The sequence below is a fragment of the Aspergillus melleus genome (genome assembly GCF_016097325.1).
Source record: "Aspergillus melleus strain CBS 546.65 chromosome Unknown contig3, whole genome shotgun sequence".
Taxonomy (NCBI): Eukaryota; Fungi; Ascomycota; class Eurotiomycetes; order Eurotiales; family Aspergillaceae; genus Aspergillus; species Aspergillus melleus.
Genome location: NW_025763372.1, coordinates 703,293 through 722,666, shown reverse-complemented (window position 1 = coordinate 722,666; position 19,374 = coordinate 703,293). Strand labels below are relative to the sequence as shown.

The 19,374-nt window shown below is 48.6% G+C and overlaps 9 protein-coding genes and 1 non-coding gene across 10 annotated transcripts; 4 read left to right on the top strand and 6 right to left on the bottom strand.

Annotated features, from left to right (window-relative positions):
* Positions 1-765: 765 nt before the first annotated feature.
* Positions 766-1,286, bottom strand: LDX57_005266 (uncharacterized protein; the record flags this gene model as incomplete). The annotated part of the gene is made up of 2 exons (XM_046086944.1): positions 766-1,122; positions 1,194-1,286. The coding sequence occupies 2 exons, from the start codon at positions 1,284-1,286 to the stop codon at positions 766-768; spliced, it is 450 nt and encodes a 149-aa protein (XP_045942910.1).
* A 98-nt stretch (positions 1,287-1,384) lies between these two features.
* On the bottom strand, positions 1,385-1,831 carry LDX57_005265 (uncharacterized protein; the record flags this gene model as incomplete). The annotated part of the gene is made up of 1 exon (XM_046086943.1): positions 1,385-1,831. The coding sequence occupies one exon, from the start codon at positions 1,829-1,831 to the stop codon at positions 1,385-1,387; it is 447 nt and encodes a 148-aa protein (XP_045942909.1).
* Positions 1,832-2,373: 542 nt separating this feature from the next.
* LDX57_005264 lies at positions 2,374-2,446 on the top strand. Its single transcript has one exon. It is a non-coding gene; the product is annotated as a tRNA-Thr (tRNA).
* Positions 2,447-3,788: 1,342 nt separating this feature from the next.
* On the top strand, positions 3,789-4,031 carry LDX57_005263 (uncharacterized protein; the record flags this gene model as incomplete). Its single annotated transcript, XM_046086942.1, has 1 exon — positions 3,789-4,031. One exon carries the CDS (start codon positions 3,789-3,791, stop codon positions 4,029-4,031), a length of 243 nt encoding a protein of 80 aa, XP_045942908.1.
* Positions 4,032-4,420: 389 nt separating this feature from the next.
* Positions 4,421-5,902, bottom strand: LDX57_005262 (uncharacterized protein; the record flags this gene model as incomplete). Its single annotated transcript, XM_046086941.1, has 1 exon — positions 4,421-5,902. One exon carries the CDS (start codon positions 5,900-5,902, stop codon positions 4,421-4,423), a length of 1,482 nt encoding a protein of 493 aa, XP_045942907.1.
* A 1,388-nt stretch (positions 5,903-7,290) lies between these two features.
* LDX57_005261 (uncharacterized protein) lies at positions 7,291-9,436 on the top strand. Its single transcript, XM_046086940.1, has 6 exons — positions 7,291-7,444; positions 7,502-7,676; positions 7,746-8,834; positions 8,897-8,978; positions 9,030-9,090; positions 9,149-9,436. The coding sequence occupies exons 1-6, from the start codon at positions 7,325-7,327 to the stop codon at positions 9,275-9,277; spliced, it is 1,656 nt and encodes a 551-aa protein (XP_045942906.1). The 5' UTR covers positions 7,291-7,324; the 3' UTR covers positions 9,278-9,436.
* Positions 9,437-10,634: 1,198 nt separating this feature from the next.
* Positions 10,635-11,709, bottom strand: LDX57_005260 (uncharacterized protein; the record flags this gene model as incomplete). The annotated part of the gene is made up of 2 exons (XM_046086939.1): positions 10,635-11,572; positions 11,637-11,709. 2 exons carry the CDS (start codon positions 11,707-11,709, stop codon positions 10,635-10,637), a joined length of 1,011 nt encoding a protein of 336 aa, XP_045942905.1.
* Positions 11,710-12,103: 394 nt separating this feature from the next.
* On the bottom strand, positions 12,104-13,453 carry PTR2_4 (peptide transporter ptr2; the record flags this gene model as incomplete). The annotated part of the gene is made up of 4 exons (XM_046086938.1): positions 12,104-12,731; positions 12,783-12,969; positions 13,023-13,271; positions 13,333-13,453. 4 exons carry the CDS (start codon positions 13,451-13,453, stop codon positions 12,104-12,106), a joined length of 1,185 nt encoding a protein of 394 aa, XP_045942904.1.
* A 1,876-nt stretch (positions 13,454-15,329) lies between these two features.
* Positions 15,330-16,898, top strand: LDX57_005258 (uncharacterized protein; the record flags this gene model as incomplete). The annotated part of the gene is made up of 1 exon (XM_046086937.1): positions 15,330-16,898. The coding sequence occupies one exon, from the start codon at positions 15,330-15,332 to the stop codon at positions 16,653-16,655; it is 1,326 nt and encodes a 441-aa protein (XP_045942903.1). The 3' UTR covers positions 16,656-16,898.
* A 177-nt stretch (positions 16,899-17,075) lies between these two features.
* On the bottom strand, positions 17,076-18,721 carry LDX57_005257 (uncharacterized protein; the record flags this gene model as incomplete). Its single annotated transcript, XM_046086936.1, has 3 exons — positions 17,076-17,366; positions 17,421-18,463; positions 18,529-18,721. The coding sequence occupies 3 exons, from the start codon at positions 18,719-18,721 to the stop codon at positions 17,076-17,078; spliced, it is 1,527 nt and encodes a 508-aa protein (XP_045942902.1).
* Between the last annotated feature and the right edge of the window lie 653 nt (positions 18,722-19,374).

The following is a 19,374-nucleotide window of genomic DNA, read 5'->3' as shown; positions in this document are numbered from 1 at the left end:
ATGGGATCTGGTGGAAACATGTGAGCGTTTCGATATAAAACATCTCTCATCTACTCAAGTCTTCCCAAGTCTAGGTTTCCTGACTGCTATCTACCATATAGGCGAACACTATTCACGTAATATTATAAAAGCATTAACCGAGGCCAATACAATTTCCGATAAATACCATATCGAGGCGTCCTTGTTCTACTGCAGACCGTCGGTCAGTGGTGTCAGATACGAGAAAACATGTGCGGCCAGATGCCATAGTGCTAGATGGGGAAACGATTATTGTGTTTACTGAGTGAGTTGGCAGTATATGAGGTGGGTCCTTGACTTCTCATTACTGAAGACTCTTTGGTGGCTTGGAGAGATTGCTTGGTTACATGTCTTGATAGATTCTAACCTTAGCGAGATTTAAACTATAGTTTGAATAACTCTTTCATGATCCTTGCTGTTGATTCATAAATACCTAGGTGGTTAGACACCTGAAAGTGATTCTGTATACAGTTGATGCAATCAATGGGACTAGTTCTATGTTAGGCCTCGAAATCGAGAGAATTCGATTCCCAGCATGAAGATATTACAATTCTGCTTTTTTCATAGATCAAATTTTTCTTACTCCCGGACCCTTGTTCTTTTACAGTCTGGGAAGAGGGAGATGGATGAGTTTGAACGAGAGGGAATTTGGACCATTAAACCTCATAATAATTGACAATCTGGGGCTATAGAAAACTGTAATAGCATGTGCATCCATCCATAATACCATCATATCCCAACAAAGCTTCACCCCCGATACAACCGCCAAATCACCTCCCCCAACTCCGTCTTCCCTCGCTGCACATTCGGCACCTCCGCTGGATTCTGCAACGCAATCCCACCCTCCAGAAACGAAAGCGTCATCTCCACAAACGGCTGCACAAGCGGACCCGGCAGGAACTGCGCAAAGAACGGACCTAAATCTGTCTTCTCAACTGGCTTCACTTCAACCTCTTTTCCCACCGCATCTTGGAACGCCTTCTGCACGTCTCGAGAGTGGTAGGATCTCGGTCCGTGCAGTTCGTAGATATATGGACTTTCGGGGAGAGGAGCTGTGCCCAGGAGCTGGGTGGCGGCTGATTGGCCGATGTCTTTTACGGCGATCTGTGAACTTGTTAGCTTGGGATTGTTGGGAAATATGAAATGGGGGGGATGGGGGTGGGGAGAAGACCGACCATCGGAAGCTCATACTCCAACGGCGTGATAGTGGTGAAGAAAAACGGCGGATCCGACTTCACCGTCGGTATGGCGGTCGCCCAATTTTCCATGAAATAGCCACACCGGATGAAGACGACTTCTGGTGCGGCGTCTCTCAGGATCGTTTCTGGGATATGGTTTGCCAAGATTTCGCCCTGTCGGGTTCAAATCAGCTCAGGCGGTCTATACAATCAACCCATCCATGCACGAGGATAAAATGAACCAATCCGGCAAAGACAGAGAGCATAGTACATACCGTGCCACTCTCGCAATGCGCCCCAATACTCGACAAATAAACCACCCGTTTCACACCTACCTTGCGAACCGCAGCCTTAGCATTTTCGGCCGTCGTTCTCGCGCACTCGAACGTGTCTGCGCCATCGAACCGCGGAGGTGTGACCACGAAGAGCGCATCGGTGCCAGATAGATCGATCGTTGAAGGGTCGTCGATATCGCCTTTCACGGCGCGAAAGCGAGGATTAGATGCGAATTCATCCGGGACTTTCGAGAGGTTGCGGTAGATGGCTTGGACTTTCGCCGAGGGGCTGTCGTTGAGGATGGCGCGAATAGCCGCTTGCGCGGTCTGGGTTGATCCGGGGAGGATTGTGATGGTCATTTTTCTTTGCTGGTTGGATTTGAGTGTGGTTTTGTTGAGATACTGGTAGGTAGATTCAAGTGGGGTGAGGAGGAAATGGGTGTCAGGGGTGGAAATAGTCGTTTATATATAATGTCGTCATCTCCTATTCGGGTCCGTGGGACGTCACGGGAAGTATATATACATGTATATCTCCTCATTTGCATTCCCGGCGCCGATGCCATAGTATCTCCATCGGGTAACTGAGTGAATGAACATGTTTGATTGAAAAAAGAATTGAGTTCGAACAAAGGGTGCCGAAAGTCACTATGGGGATAACTAGTTTAAGTGGTTGGTCTGTGCCTTGTTCTTGTTCTTTAGGCGGGATTTTTGACTCGTTACCAGAGGTAAGGCATCCATGGGAAGACAGAGAATATACTCATGTTTGAAGGAAATCTCGAGAAAGACATAGTCATAGAGTTTGTGTATAGTTGACATTTGAAAGATGAGAAAGTAGATGTTGGAACAACTTACTTTGTCTTGGTTTGGATTATATATCAAAAAACAGCAACCCCAACCAATCAGCTCGCATGGCTTAGTTGGTAAAGCGCATGACTAGTAATCATGAGATCCTCGGTTCGAATCCGAGTGTGAGCATTTCTTTTTGTCCGATATTTTTCGGCACCCGGAATATAGAACGGCAAGTGGTAGACGAATTGAAGAGGTTTGTTTTTCTTTTCCCTTTACCTACATCAAGATAGAACCGGTACCATTCTCGATAAGATTTCTTTTATTCACAACAATCCGACAAGCATACATGGGCAATAAACGTGTTTGCCAGATTGGCTTAGTCATCCCTTATCCAACGCCATCGACAACTCGGCCATTTCTTGGCATTCGGACAAAACGAGGAGATATAAAGGTAGACAGCATTGTTTGTCTGCATATGCCGTGACTTGCTTCTCGTTTAACAGAGTGAATGCACTTGATGATTTGCACCGTGTCCGCAGATTATCCGCTTCAAATTATGGGCCCCCTTCTATCCCGTTGCCTCTACCGCTGACAGCAGATATAATTTCCTAGCAACTCGTACCCTATAGAGAGTGAGACGTACCACAGCCTCATTGACCCCTCATATCAAAGTACCTTACAAATGAAAGCCCGGTTCGTGGAGAGTGGGGTCGAGACATGGCGCGCGTCTGGACTGACCGTCCAATGTAAACGATTGATCTGGTCTTTCCCACCTCTCCTGGTCTTGGAAGCTGGTTCAAAGGCCAAGGTAAGCTGGGCTAGGACCACTCTGCATGCCGTATCCGCTGTCACAGCCTGCATGCCCCTGATAGGTGAAACATTCTGGATCATCTAGGTACATAGTAAGCTACCTACTCAGAGTATCAGACTGTCAGCCCCAGTCCAAGTCCGGTCTAGGTAGAGCCTGCATTGTCCACCGTGTATCTATTCTTGATCTCGCGGTGTTCATTGGCTGGGTTGTACAATAACCGGCAGGGCGCTAAACTGCATTAGGCCCCGAGCAGGTCTGTATCTGAACGTCTGATTGGCCAGGTCGCTAATGACATCATTGCCCGGATGAGGATGCAGCGCTAGACTGTTTTGGGGTGTAGATGCAAAATGATAGACCGGTCGAGAGGGACGAGAATAAAGATGGTGAGAAGAGGTTTGGGGGAAGAGTTTTCAGGGGAATGGTGAGGGAGAGGGATATAAATGTACTCGCGTGGCAGGTGGAAGAGAGGCAGATCATTCATTCAATCGGGCCTTTCGTTATATCTATCTATCTCACCATTCTTTCGTTTTTTCTTCGTTCACTCTTTTGCATCTACATACATACATACATTCCGGGAAACTTACTGCTGAGTCAGTTACTTTGAACAATTACTTCTTATTGGACATTTTTATCATCGGTAGGTGGTCACAAGATTGGTCCAAGAGTGTCTGATGTGCAATACTCATACTTTGTCAACTTTCTAGACACTCAGCAATCATGGATAAGATCACTCGTGAAGGTTTCATCGTCCTCATTATCCTGGGCTGCATCGTCTCCGTCCTCATCGGCTACTCCATCCACTCCCTTGCCACCGGCAACTTCAAGAACGACCCGCAAGAGCGCGAAATGTCCGACGAGCAGAGACTGTACATGCGGCAACTGCGTCTACGAAGTTTAGCCTGGATGGCTCGTGAAGCTCGGGTAAAATATGATGATCGAAGTGCCTCCGGAATGGCCTAGATGACAATGCAGCTTGGTATTATGAGAAAGGAATACTACGCCGATAGGTCTAGGCATACGACTTGCTTCGAGACGCCGATAATCAGAGCATGCAGATGTTACAGTCTGACCGAGTTAAGAGACTCAGATACAACAGTCTGTCTCCCTGACCACGACTGGAATCATTGGTATATCCCTCAAGGACATCGAGGAATATAGGGGCCGAGTGTGGATGACAGACCAGACCGAGCAACAATGATATCGGCAAGCAGGACTTGGCTGAACATTCATGGGCTGGGATAGAATAGTCATGACCATATATAGAAACGCGCTACGTATATAACATCAAACACGATTTCATACCATCGTCCAGCTCACTCTGTTCATCCCGTTCAATAGCAATGATTCGTTCAATAGTCTACCGGCACGACGTCGTCAACCCACTCCCATAGTCCGCTGGTTATATCATATCGATACAGCATAAACTTCATGTAGAGTTGATCTGGTCCCCGCTTCCACTTCGAAAGGTCATGATTTCCCACGTGCCATGGAGTGTCTTGTGGTCTAAACATGCCAACGAATTTGATTCGAGCTTGATTGGGAATGATCATCGGGCTTGAAAAGACGCTATTTGGAGACTGCGGAGGGGTCCTGGGTACTCCTGGACGTTCCGAATCTGGCGTTTTTGTCAAAGAACGACCGAGGGTGTTAGAAACATTCTCATCTGCAGTGATTGTGGAGGCTGGACTCATTGCGTCTGTGTGACGATCGGGGCTTAGCATAGTACTGCTAAGGCCCTCCTCCATTTCTGCAATCCCTTGAGCCAAAGCTGCACCAGGAGTGCATTTGTAAAATCCCTGTACCTGGGGAGATTTGCGCAACAGCTGCAAAGCTTTTGCTCGGATAGCACGATGGCGACACTTCATTGCTGCTAGGAAAAGTGGCAGACCCGCTCCCATCTCGAATGTAAATGGCGGCTGAGCACCATTCAACCCGGCCGACAGCTCCAGAGCTATTTCAGCCTGATTAACGATAGTCTGAAAGTCGGATAGGTGTGCATCATAAATTGCTTCATCTGATGCCAGACAGACCGAGACGAGAATTTTGGCGGCGGCATAGTATGTCAGAAGGTTGGCAGCTGCGCTATCCCGTGGCTTTTGAGCGGATGTAAGCAATCGCTGGAAGGCACAATGCCAGTCTTCAATTCGTGCTACCAGAGCTTTCTGTTGAGCGAAAAGTTCCCCGGCTACATGTAACTCGCCACCGACAGCTAATACATGCTCCTCTGCGGCCCGCTGGAAAAGCATAATTTCGGAAACAAGGGGTGTGAGAGCCGCTCGGGCGGAGTCGAGGGAAGCAAATTGATTTCCTACCATAATATCGTGAGTGCCGATGAGACGACTTGGGGGAACACCTGAAATGGAAAGAGCAATGGTCCCTAATCGTAGAAAGAGAGGAATGGCTGTTTCTTTGAGAAAGGTCGATTCCGCTATAGACATCCTCCTCCCGATACCCCTGTTGAGTAGATCCAGGATGAGGGTTTCGCCCTGTCGATATAACTCTAATGCCGATTCCACATGACCTTGGAGAGTCTCAATGCAGACAAACAGCACGCAGCTTACCAAGGCCGTGTGCGTGTCGACAGTCCCCCGGTCGATCTGGCTCCGAATCGTGGATAAGGACCGCGAGTACCAAGTAAGCGCATCCTGGTGGCTTTGATCGAGAGCCTGGAACATCTCAGGATTTCGACGCAAGAAAACTGGATCTAGGCATGGATCGGGACTCTCGAACAGTGCGCTGATGGCGTTCACGGCATCCCAGACAGCGGGCTCCCTTCGACACACCTGCGGGACTACTTTCCGCCAGAACCCAAGATCTAAATCTCCTGCCATGAACGATGCGGCATGCTCGGAATAGTAAGCGAATGCGCGACGCTCCCGCCACACCGTGTTCGGCGAAGAGGAGAGGGAACGGTCCAGGATAGAGTTGGTCGACGGAGTTGAGGAGAATGTGTTGGATACAGGGCTATCATACTCGCATTTGCGGCCTGTGCTGGTGCAGCGCACACAATGTGGTTTTTCTTGTCCACATTTGACTTTGCGGATTCTATGGAACGATCAGTGGGTTGGTCGGTGCTCAGGTCTGGTAGAGGTATGAGCGGAGTGTGTGGGTGTTTACCGGCAGGTTCTACACCCCAAACGAGAACGGAGAGGGACGATAGGCTTTCGAATCGAGTAGACGGATGCCATATAGAAAACCAGACGGGAGCGCCGAGATGATCCTTGATGATCAACGCAACGGTAGATGAAGGAAAACGACCGACAAAGTTGGGGCCTTTTGGAACCGGACGGCGCAAGTCTGCCCCAGGCACACGCCAGGTGGGGCTAAGTTGGGGGGTCTAGTCCCGTCTAATAAGATAGCGACGCCGATGCCTGAGGTTGTCTTATGCCAAGCATTCCACTTACCCTTCCTGGCCATCTCATGTATGCATCCTAGAAGGCTTCTTCTTCCTCAGCAACCATTTTCATGACCGCCTCATTTAGTTTTATTCAGGGAGTATGTACAGTACATACAACCCCCTCCCATACAACGTACATCAACTAGACTATCAATACGAAGCAAGGTTCTACATCCTCGGAATACGCTTGCTCTTTTCGCCCCCGCCCCCCAAAGCCAGAAAGAGGCAATCTGAACAGAAGAAGGGTTGACAGTTCCTTTGATACCCGAGATTTTGAAGACAAAACATAGAATTAGATGCAGATGACTCATGCTAAATACTACACTGAAGCTGCAAGGTACAGAAATTTACTACCTTGCCTAGGTGGATGTGGGGAGAAATCCTTTGAGCGCCAAGCTCGAAAATAGGAAGGTGTTGGGATAAATAGGACAAAATGATAACTGAAAATAGGAGTATTTAGTGTAACCAGGTCACTCCTGTGTTATGGAACACAGCGTTATAATCCTCATAAGACCAACCGGTCAACAAACTCGCATGGCAGTAGGTAGCTGCTTAGAGTATTAATAGCCAAAAGCCAAGCCGCAGGGAGCTAAGCCGAGCCAGGTTAGCACAGATTTTGTCTCCCGAGCCCGCCAATGAGGGCTGCGCATTGGGTGTTATTGTACTGCCTGGTGGAAGGCTTAGCCGGTATACTTGAAGTAGAGTATGATGGACTTGAGGTGCTCTGTGTAATGTTAACAAGGCTGCCATGATGCTGCTAATCTGTCATGTTATTTATATGGCCTCAGGGCCTTGCGTTCAAGCAGGATATAACTCACACAAGCTTCACTCTCAGCTCACCTACTCGTTGCAGATCATGAGCCTTCCGGCCTTTGCGAAGTCATGTCTTTTGACAACCACTATTCTTGCTTCGATACAGGGTATCTACGCTCGTGCTGTACCACGATCCCGACATATGCTGGACGCTTGGGACGCGGTATATTGACCTTCAGTTGACAAACTCCCTTTGGACTTTGAGCTGACAATAGTTCAGATTGTTCCTTCCTCTAAACTCGAATGGACGCCATGCTTTCAGAACTACACGTGCTCTCGACTAGAAGTTCCCCTCAATTACGGAGATCCAAATAGGGGTAGAACGGACATCGCCATGATCAGAATAGAGGCAAAGAATGTCACCAAGGATACACAAAGTCTGCTCATCAACCCTGGTAAGAGTGCCTGAAAGAAAACAAAGTCCGATATCGAACAAGGCCGTCTGACTGAACAACAAATACTAGGTGGACCGGGAATTTCTGGTATCGACACCATCATGGAATATGGCCCGTCTTTGGGAGGGATTGTCAACTTCCAGCACCACGTTGTGGGCTTTGATCCTCGCAGTGTTGGACAGAGTGGACCGCGTGTGGACTGCTGGCCCGATCATCCCGAGCAACGGGCCCAGTTCGAAAAGCTGTACTACTCCGAGACTTCCAATGCTACTGCCAGTTCTCTCGGCAATCAATATGCAGCTGCGGAATTCTATGGCAAGGCCTGCACGTCAACGGTCGGCGGATCTCACGGAAACGCCTCGTACATCAGCACTCCGGCCGTTGCCCGAGACATGCTGACTTACGTCGAAGCGGAACAGGCTGCGTCAGGCAAGCCAAAGGAGGAGGGTAAGCTGATGTTCTATGGCCTCAGCTATGGAACTCTGTTGGGCGCAACCTTTGCGCATATGTTCCCGGATCGGATCGAAAGGATGATCCTGGACGGCGTGGTCGATACCGAAGACTACTACTCGATGAAGTGGCAGGCGAATTTGTTCGACACCGACGCGGCGTACCAAGGGTTCTTTGACTTCTGCTTCGAGGCTGGGAAGGAGAAGTGCTCATTCTGGGGCTCTTCTCCGCAGAAAATCAGCGATCGTGTTGATAAGATTTTGACCGGTCTCAGATATAACCCGATTCCCATCCCCAGCGGAGAATCCTGTGACATCCCGATTCTGGCGACCTACTCTAACCTCAAGACGCTTTTAATGCAGGTGTTGTATGACCCTCTCAATAACTTCCCTCTCCTAGCAGATATCCTTGCTGGTTTGGAGCAGGGTAATACTACGGCGTACTCACTCGCAGTGACGAGTGGATCTATCCTACCGTTCAACCCGTGCAACAACGGAACCGTCGGATCGACTCAAGACTCCTCTGTCTTAATTGAATGTGTTGATGGCTATGGAGGCCACAAGATCCAGAACATCAGCCAATACGGCAACTGGGTTAAGGCATTGAACGCTGAGAGCGAATTTTTCGGAGAGGTCTTTGCCACTAGTTCTGGCGCGGCTTCCTGCCGGTCAGTGGATGTCACTCCACCAGAGACTGGAAGAATACATGGTAGGTACTCCTTATATCAAGTTGCTCCACTCTAGAGAAAGAAGGTTAGCTAACAAAACTAGGATCCATCCTTGACCGCAAGAACACCTCGTTCCCGATCTTGTTTCTCACCCAGCAGAGTGACCCAGCCACCCCCAAGCGAAAGTATGTACATTCAATTGAACCAGAAGTAACACATAGCTTACACTATCACAGCGCCTATAAAATGTCTTCCGTGTTTCCCGGGTCGGTGGTCCTCAAGCAGGACGCAGTCGGAGTAAGTGATTCCTGTTCCTAACGAAGACACAAGCGAAGACTAACTGATTCTGTCCCAGCACACTACTTTCGTCAGTGCGTCTAAGTGCCTTTTGGAGAATATCCAGGCTTACTTGACGGCGGGTCAGCTTCCTGCTGCCAATACGACTTGCAAAGCGGATAAAGTTCCCTTCCAGGATGCTAAATAATTTGATTTGTTTCTCTTATCATTTTCTTAACGGAGACTGTATCATAAAGGTAGACGTTGTATAGCGGTTCTAACAGTATTTGAATTGATCGAAGGCTATATACCTCCATAGCTGGATATTCAACAAATGTAACTCGATTGGCGTACTGGAATATTGATTATTCATTGATTGCCTAGTAGTCCTAATTAACCTAATGGCAGGTGAAGCTATCGCTCTCAATATGCCACATAGAGACTGCGAATGCCAGTATTCTTTGATACATTTTTGGCTTTATCCTTGTGATACAAGACATGAATAGAAATGAACATAAATTGAGGACACATGAGATGCTACTGATTGTTTAGAATGTGGTTGAGGGCATGCACCTCTCTTGCCTCCGCTTTAATCTCGTACCATTCTTTTGCCTCCTGGTGCCCATCTAGGTATTCAATGCTCTCTGTCCATGTCGGATGTCGAAACCATGCGGTTTTATGTCATATAAGCAGCCCGCTGAGCGCTACAGTTGCTCGTAAATCAAACTTGCAGTCCACCACAGGACCACTTCGCCTAAGAGGATACACTTCTTCAGGCAGGGGAGCGTCTTGTCGAAAATCCAGTGACCATCACGTGTCTACGAGTTGTAATGTTATTCGGGTAGAGTCTGACATGGGCCATAGAACCATAATGCGCCATAACCGCGTGAAAGTATCTCGTTTTCTTAATCTCTCAATGTTTGACCCAGATGATCTTCTCACCGGCTGCTCTGGTTCGATCTTGGCCGATTGACCTCTTCCTGTGCCGCCTGCCACGCCCCGTTTTAGGCTGCTAGCATCTTTCAAGAATTCGTCAGGCACAGTAGGGAAGTATACAGAGTACGTTGTCTCCGTAGACTTAATAATAATAGGGCTGCTGAATCATGAGAATTCCGATAATCATTCTCTTCAGCTACATCAATGTACCATCAATGTCTGGATTAGGTTTATTTTTGGTTTTGTCGAATGCATTACCCGGCCTTTTCAAATTGGCCGATGAGAACTTCTGGAGGATTTGGCTGTCTTTCCACTTCCCATTGGCTTCTAACGCCTCGATGTAGCCTATCATGTCCTTCGGGTAGGTACCGAAAGGAGTGCCCGTGATCAGCCAGTATGAGGCTTGTCTGAAACGTTTTTGATGGGCCTTTGGCAAATGGACCGTCCTGTGGCAAGAATAGCTGATGTTACCCAGGAGTCTTGGTCGGATGAGGGTGTGATGTAGGAAATGGAAGGAGGGATGAGATGGCATACAGGGGAGGCTACTATGGATATTCACCTTTCGAGTGGTGTATGATCTGACAGTTGATGAAGAGACAGAAAGCTCGGATTCAATTTGTAATTGACATTCACTCTTCTTTGCTGGCGCTGCTAGCCTTCAATCTCACCAAAAATGACTCCTTGATCCTTTCAATAAGCTGCATGATTCGGCCCCGATTCCTCAGTCCTCTCTTAAAGTACTTGCGGTGACCAAAAATAAGCTCTTCCAGACCGAGGCAAAGAAATTGCCAGTCGACCTCGGATCCGGCCTGTATTAGATCTTCGACCTCAAAAACCAAGCAGTTTCTGCAATGTGACTGCCAGTAAGTATTGGGTAGGCGCCACCCAAACGCAGTGAGCAGGTTCTTTGTAGTTCTGACGCCTTTCAAATCGTAGTTTGGTTCCTCTCGAATTAGCTCCACGATTATGATCGCAACGTCTAACGGAATATTGTGCACTGGATGATTTCCGTGCATCGCAAATTGCTGACTAGGTACTAGAGATGCGTTTCTAATCAGCTGATGAATATCAGAAATTGCCCCTGGGTTCTCCCTGCTATCAGCCCGCAACCAGGGCTCTGGAAGAGACGGTTTTCTTCCACCGGCGTATCTTGGCCAAATCCATTGTCTTTCAGACCAGGGCATGATGCCACGGTAGGTGCCATAGTAGCCTTCCACGGATTTTAGATTCCAGTTGCTAATTTCCGAGCACCAGAATGATTTCACTGTCGCGACAAAACAGTCAAGGTTTTCTTCTATCAGTTGCTTCCCAACTAGACGGCATAGCAGCACCCAGCATGGCATATGCATCCTGTAACCGACCCGCCTGCCCTCGGCACGATTTCGATCCACTCCGCACAGGTTTGCTGCAAAATATTCTGCAAAGTATTGGTTCCCCAATCGCGCTGGAGCACCGACTCGGGCTTTGAGCGGGTCATAAGGAACTGGATCCTCGTCATTACGGCCCGAACTACATTCCAGTTGTGTGATGCCCGAAACGAACAAAGGATGGCCGGGTTTGTCGAGGACTATAGGATCGAGTCATCAGCACGTATAATCCCTTCCCTTGGGATTGGGAAAGAACTTAATTACTTGCACGGATGAAGGTCTCAGGAACGTATGAATGAGCCGGAAACTCCATTTCTTCCAATTCTTTGGCCTCCATATTGAAAGTGCTTACCCAACTCCCACCAGGCCCTATCCATCCGGGCGGAGAGATGTAATCTCCACCCTCCTTCCAAGGCGCTGGAGGACTATAGAATTGCGATCCACATACAATGCAGCCACCACGCACGCGTGGGAACTGCCGCAGTGAATTCACGTGGCGCCTATTTCGATTGAAAACTCTGGCCATAGTGATATCAGTTAACCTTGCAAAAGATTGAAGAGACAAGAACATAGCTTTTCAATGAATGATGATCAACTTGAGGTATTTATGCTTCGAGTGATGTCATATTAGACGGCGTGTGATAAATAATGAGAACAGAACGCGGTCATCCACGGAATTACTGGTAAAACTTATAAGGCACTTTCTTGAAATTCTAACAAAATCTAATCACTCAATCGCTGTTCCAAAACAACCAACCGAATCCAACGGACGTAATGGCCATAGCCCCAGCAAAGCTTGCAAAGAGTATTGTCAAATATGGGTTCCGAGCGGCAGGGGAAACCGCCAGCCCGAGAACAGAGTTCAAAGCTACTGTCAACATCGTGACAGCCTGCAAGGTAGATTTCATGTGTGGTGCAGCTTTGTTATACGCGTACTCGGATCCAGACACGGACCATAGCACCTCTCCCAGTGCGCCAATAACATGGACCGGAACCTGAACACCGACGCTGACGCGATTGGGGTACATTCCATTCTCAGATGCTGGACAATGCAGGGGCATGTCGTAACATGGCGGAGCACTGTAAACCACATGCTGAACACCAGAAGCAACAGCCATGGATGCTGCAACCAATGCGAAACCGAGTGTCATTCGAACAGTGGCTCGAGGCGACAGCTTCATCTTTTGCATGTACGGGTACACAAATTTTTCGGTAATTGGTATGATGATGAGAACGCAGATTGGGTTTAAGCTTGCAAGGGCATCATTGGGGATCCCGTGGGTAAGCATCTGCCCGGCTTGAGAGATTAGGTTGGTTTGGTTCTGGTCATAGCATAGCCAGACAATCGGGTATATGGCCCTATGATCTATGTTAGCGCGGCTTGTGAACGGGCGCTCTAGGAAAATATACCAGACTTTGCAAGCCTGCAGAGCTTGGCGAAGGTCTTCAACAAACTGTGCATCCCAAGGAACAACACGTCCATATTTCTCGAGTTGTTCAGCCGGCTGCGCGGCATCAATGCAAAACCCACCCTTGATAACGCATGCCAATGCACTCAATAGCTTGGCCCGGAAGCTTGCTTCGGGTCTTCGGCGGACTGTTACATGGGGTTAGACATTGACAACGTGCTCCTCGAGAGAATATACTGACAGAATTTGTGATGTCCTAGGATCAAAACCAGTGTTCCAAATGCCAGTGCTCCTAGCGCCAGCAAGAACGATGTCCAGAAATCGAGGAACTTCTCCATGGAAGTGCTGGCCAAACCGGATAGCGCGCCGACATTGTTGCACCAGTAGAAGATGCTGTATACCCTCCTTACTGTCAACTCAGGGTCCACGATAACAAGTTCACCAGTCTCTAGGGTAGCGACATGCTTTTTACCCTCAGCAACTTGGTCCGCTTTGCCACATAACTACTGTCAGTGAATAGTCACTCAGCGTCGGGGACTCAGAAGAGATACCTGTAAATGGGGCAACACTCGACTTCACACCACCCACGCCACAGCCAATCAAGACAAATGCCCCAATAAGACCACCCAATCCAGCACCGGCGTCAAGAGCTGGTGGGATCGAAGTGAGCATGAGCAATAGTATACCAGCGAGGTATATCCTAGACCACGGTTGGTATGAGACCTTCATAACACCGAAGGAATCTTACCCACAGGACACAACAAGTGTCTTGTATGGACCCCAATGACCATCTGCAAGCACCCCAGCAAAGATTGGTGTGATAAAGCAGAGTAATCTCAGAAAGGAATTCAGAGCAGTGGCCACCGATTGGCCCATATCTAGGGCTCCAGGACGCCCGAAATTCTCCCGAGGGTTTTGAATGTAATTCTCTAATAACACGTGTTAGTTACTTTTATGGAATAATGGGTGGATTACCCACGCAATGGGGCTTGAAGAGCATAAAACGCGAATCTTTCAGCCCCAGAGAAGAGAGCAACCAACCATGCCGTAGCTTTGATTTTGCTTCCCGTGTGTCGCAAATTTGCTATTTCCTCCGGAGTCGGCTCAACCAGATCATAGTGTGCCATAGAGTCGCTTATAGATTGATCTGTTTGTGTTTCACTGTCGCCCGCTGGCTGCAATTGTGCGTTGCTTTGCTTTTCAGAGGAGACGCCCATGTTTCTATAGAATGTGTCTGGATCACATCCGCTTGCCCTTGTGTAGTTCTTTTGCAGTTGAAAAGGAAGACTTTCTCAGCCTAAGGACAGGAAGGTCACAGAGAGCAATTGGAAGGATCATCCGGTGCAAGTAGCGGTATAGGGAAACCTCGCAAACCAGGCTGGAGATATACTCGGAGTAATCGGACTACCCCGGAGTGGATCCCAAAGCTGACAGGTGGATCCCGCACTCCGCGGAGTAGATCGGAGTACCCACGGGCTTAACCCTAATGTCACCTGTCTTTGTCGGACTTCCTCTCTCTTTCGGCTTTCTCCCCCTTCCCATATATCTAGACCATCAATCTTCAACGCGCTCACGTCGCTCTTCGTCATCTCGTGATAATAAACTTTTCTCCGACTCTCACTCGTACCCACAATTGGTTCCAGGAGACGAGGTCGACGAGCTGAACCTCAACCACGCAAATCACTAGCACAGAGTTCTATGCTTTCTTATTCAGCGCTACCTCGGCATACTAAACAGTACAACTTTTCAGGGATGCAGTTACGATACTCTAGGCCTTCGTTAACGGAAGGCTTTGCGGATCCTGCACTACATTAACCCTTTTTAGGTCATACGATGTTAATCAGATTGGATTCTTGCCATCAAGGTAGGCCTCCCTATGGATGTCTCTGTTACTAGAGCCCTTTCTAAAGAAGGGATTGTCATTGAGACCAACCATCAATCAGGCTCCATGGTCCACATCGTATACCTGTTCTCCGATGGCAACCGAAAGGATCCATCTAGGTTTTGGATCGGAGTCTGCAAAAGTTACTAGCATAGTGCTGTAGCACAATGACGTGTGCGGAATCTTTCCGTCTCACACCCCTCGACTCTAGCACGGCTGGATCGTGATGAACTTTGTCCTGTCTTCCGAATCTAATGGGAGGGAGACATGGCTATGGTGTTCATGACTTGGATTATTACCATATCAGTCGTGGAGGGTGGGGGCCTGAAGTGTGGTCCTGCATTGTACCTATGAGATCAGATGTAGTGACGGCTGCTCTTGTCAAGAAGAACTTGAGGCTACAAAGGTAACTTCCGCATTTGTCTGTCTTTGAAACCTTTGAGACTTACCAGAGTTACAATCCCTTGTGAATACCTTCAAAGAGGTTGTTGAATCTTTCGACATAGCACCGGAAGATTCCTATGCGATGCAGCCATAGGCCCACAAAGACTCTGCTATAAAACAGCGGCAACGACCATTCAAAACGTTAACAAGCCCACTAATTCACTTCTTCCCTATTCGGTTCCTAATCGCTCAGATCACGTATATATAGACGATTCAACAACAATGACACCTATGCCCGGGAGAATAGTCTCCAACACAGAGCGCAACGTACTGCCGGCAAGCAGGCTCATGCCGCCGGATCTCTCCTCTCCTACGTTTGAAGATCTACTTGAACTCGCGCTCTTTCGAGTATACGATGCAGCATGGTGTCTGGACACACGACCACCAAGACTGTTTCCAACAGCTGAGACGGTCTTTGGAGGATACTTTACGGAAGATGACTGGCGCATGCATGGTGACTTGGAGACAGCAATGGGAAGAATGAATTACATGCTTTCAAACCTGCCCGAGAGAGGCGTACCGGCGAGTTGCCTCCCTACTATTAGCTTGGTCCTGTCGTCTTCCTCTGTTCTTGCAAGTTGGAAAAAGGTCGTCCATCTTCTGGAGGGTCATGCCAATGAGGAGTCCGAATGGACCATCAATCAAATGCAAAGCCAGCAGTCAATCTCATCACAATTTGCGAAGTCCGACTTCATAACAGCCCCAGTTGATTATAGAACAACTCTGTCTGCTTCAGTGGACGCCATGGAGTTATGGGACCGTTCGTTATCGGAGATTGCTGTACAAGTATCTCAAGGTCAACTCGAGCACTCAAAGACCTTTCTGCAGATCTTCGCTTTTCTGAAAGACCCGCTAGGAGGACTAGAAAGCACGTTTGACAGGGCCGTGCCATTGTTCGCCTACATGATGGCTTCCCTAGATACAAGTTTGTTACCTCCATCTAGTTCCTTCGCTGCAGTTGCACAAGCCGCACAAGAAGCTTTGTTTCTCTCCGATCCAATACTAGAGAATCTTGACTTTGTTCATTTCTCGGGCCATCAGCAACTGCCATACGTGTACGTGGCCTTGAATCAACTTCCGCGTTCGGAGTTCAGCATCCCCAGCCACGTCCTTCACATCATCGAAGAAATGCTCACCAGTGCGGAGCAATCGGCCCTTCACACGTGTGAAATCGCCCCAATATCAGTCGCCTCCTACCCAAGTCTGCCACTAGGAAAAGGGAAGCACACAACGGTAATCATCGACGGTAACCATCGGGCCACGGCAACCATGGTCCTCCGACTGATTGCCCTGGAACCCGTCGTATTGAAAACGCAGGATCCAGATGACGTGCTTAGTGCATTCTGCGCTGACCACGGTCTCAGCCTGAAGTGGAAAATCGACCTGGCTGATGTCTTGGCAGCTATCCGTGATAGTCCGTGTTCCACATTGATCCGAGCCAAGATGCACCTGGTGCAAAACTTCCGGACTTTTTACGGCCTGTCAGCAGCGACCAGCGCTAGGGGACCGTCCCCGGCTCTTATTGCCTATTCACCAGGCGATCTATAATGATGAGAAGTTGAAGTTTGCCTTCCCACAGGCAGGGCAGGTCCATGGAAGAGCAGTGGGATTCAAGCCGATGCCACTCTTGCTTTCACCTAGCGTGGATGTGCCTGATCTGGCTGATAACGCATCAAAGGGAGAGTTTCGTGTTGATGTTTCAACGGTTGTGGATTTGGAACTCTGAGGACTTCTCTATGCTGATCTATATACGTATATGTCGATGATGAACTATATACAACTCAAGGTGCTATATTTCGATTTTTGCCTCTTATATCTCCGTTTCTCTCCTAATAAATGCTAAAGTTGAACCCTCGCCCCCCTTAAACAACAATTTGTAATTTTCTTCTCCTTCTCTAAGATCTACCAGGATTGCAAGCCCTGTCCATAACGTACCAACAAAGTACAGAATAGTTTTTGACGCCCAATTTAAGACCTCAAACTGTCAAGGTACTTCTGAAGCCCAGGGACACCGTCTATGAAAGTATACGCCTCAACACCCTTGGCCCTCAGAGATGCCACCAGGATACGCGAAGTATCTCCATTGTAATCGACGACAACCACGGGAGGTCCCTCCTTGAAGATCCACTCTGAAATTTGCTGGTCCTCAAGCAAGCTTTCCAATCCCTTGTACTGTTCAACGAGCTTGTTGATTTCGTCGAAATTAAACGGCGTTATGGTATCAGCAGTCAAACCCGGCAGTGGTGCACTGAAAGCGCCCTTGACATGGACAGACTAAAAGTCAGGTTGTGCGCGCAGATCTAGGAAGCGCACTGAAGGCAATTCAGCTGCTCCGTTTGTTAGGGCTTCGTCGCCCCTGACAAGCCGAGCCTTCTTGACCTCTTCTACGATTTCGGGCATTACGTCAAGAATTTCCTGAGGGTCGATCTCCCAGCGGAAGCTGTACACGTTCTGGTCCACTTTGAATAGTTCCTGTAGCCAGTTAGACCCCTGGGCCCCCTGATATCGTCCTCTTTCTGTACTAACCTGATTTCCAATTGGCTTGAATTCCTCAGGACCAAGCTTCTTGAAGTAGGTCTCGATATGCTTCTGCGGCAGATCACAGCAGACAAAAACACACGAGACCTCCCCAGTCCTCGGGTCCGCGCAGCTTGCCAGTGTGCCGTTCTTCTTCTCCCTTTCAATGAACTCAAACAGCCCCTGCAGCGCTATTCCACTCGAAGGACCAGCAATGATTCCTTCCCGAGAAAGTCTCAAAGACAAACGGTACGAGTCCTTGGACGACGCCACCTCAAGAAAATCAACCACGGCCTTCCACGGAAAGGGACTCGTCTTATGCATCGGTTTCTCCCTAGGCCCAGGGATAATATCCGCCTCAGCATTACAAACACCCACGACCTTGAGCTCGGGCTTCTGGGACTTCAGATACTTGCCCGTGCCAGTCACGCAACCCGTACTTCCCATCCCCATACAGAAGACGTTGATCTCAGGCAATTGTCTCCAGATTTGGGGTCCCGTCCACCGCTCATGCGACTTCCAGTTATATTCGTTATCGTATTGACCCAGATTCACGACTTTGTCGCTTCGCTTGCCGGGTCCGCGAGCCCATTCCACTGGTCCCCGTGGATCAGTGGTCTCGGTGTATGTTGGTCCGCCGTACAGATCGACCTTGAGACCGTAAAACTGGAGTTCGCAGACACGGTCCAGTGCGGCTTTATTTGAGACGTAGGCGGTAGAGTTGTCGTTATCGTAGAGTACTCGAGCAGTGATGGCTAGTGAGGTGACAGTGGACCCGGAACTGACTTCCACGACCTTTTTGTTTGCGGAGGAGGGGTCGTGAAGGAGCATATTCAGTGCTGGATTTCAGGTCATCGAGTTAGTATGTTCATGTGTTAACAGATATAGAGTGAGATCTACTAACCCGGTAAAGCTTTCACATTCTGCGCTGGAAGGCAGGTGAGCAGCTTCGCGTAAATTCGCACGCCATCTGCATGATATGGGTTGAGCTTTGGGGGTAGCTCAACCAACGGCACGGGAGGTTGTTCATCTGGATTAAAGAAGTTTTTTATGGACTCGGTGCCTTTGAAGACGTTGAGGGGATTGGTTACAGACATGGCGATGATTCTGCGAAATGACCCTATTGCGGTGCTATCTTCAGATGTTCTGTCCCGCAGTGATACAATATTTTATAGCACACTACGAAACGAGACTTAACCAACCTGCGGCACAATTCCGCTGCTGACGGTCTTGAACTTTGGATTCCTATCCCCCTCACCAGTGTGGCTGCTAGAAACTTAGCGGACCATGAAGGAATCGTGCCACACAACGTTTCTGACCAACCTCATCGTTGGGTTGCGTCTAGCGTCAGCACTTGTGGGCTCGAATGGATTCATTGAAGCAATAGAAATAAGAAGTTTGTCCTATACTCCCACACAGGAGCCACATGCTAGACTATTGCAATTTTAGTATATCGCGAGATGAGGCTTGTAAGCATTAGGTTAGGGTTACATATGTCTGTCCGGTCATTACACGCAGTAGTCATGTTTGTCTCGTCCAGCCCTTGAAGTCCAGTGGCGAAAGTAAAGAAACTTTGACAATTACGAGCTCCCTATGTTTAGTCTAGGTATAACCATAGTATTTTCGATGCTACATTGTGGAGGTTGTCAGATTAAGGCCGGCAGTAGTCAGGGTCTTCACGGGCTGACGCGCCTGCATTTTAACCAAACGCGGACTAGTATTGCCACCGTCGCACTCTTGATCTTTAACC

What these genes read in the sequence shown, in the direction of transcription:
- LDX57_005261 (XM_046086940.1), top strand. Translation starts at nt 7,325, where the DNA reads ATGAGCCTTCCGGCCTTTGCGAAGTCATGTCTTTTGACAACCACTATT. An exon ending in TGCTGGACGCTTGGGACGCG is followed by an intron (nt 7,445 to 7,501) that starts GTATATTGACCT and finishes ACAATAGTTCAG; the next exon opens with ATTGTTCCTTCCTCTAAACT. An exon ending in CCAGCCACCCCCAAGCGAAA is followed by an intron (nt 8,979 to 9,029) that starts GTATGTACATTC and finishes ACACTATCACAG; the next exon opens with CGCCTATAAAATGTCTTCCG.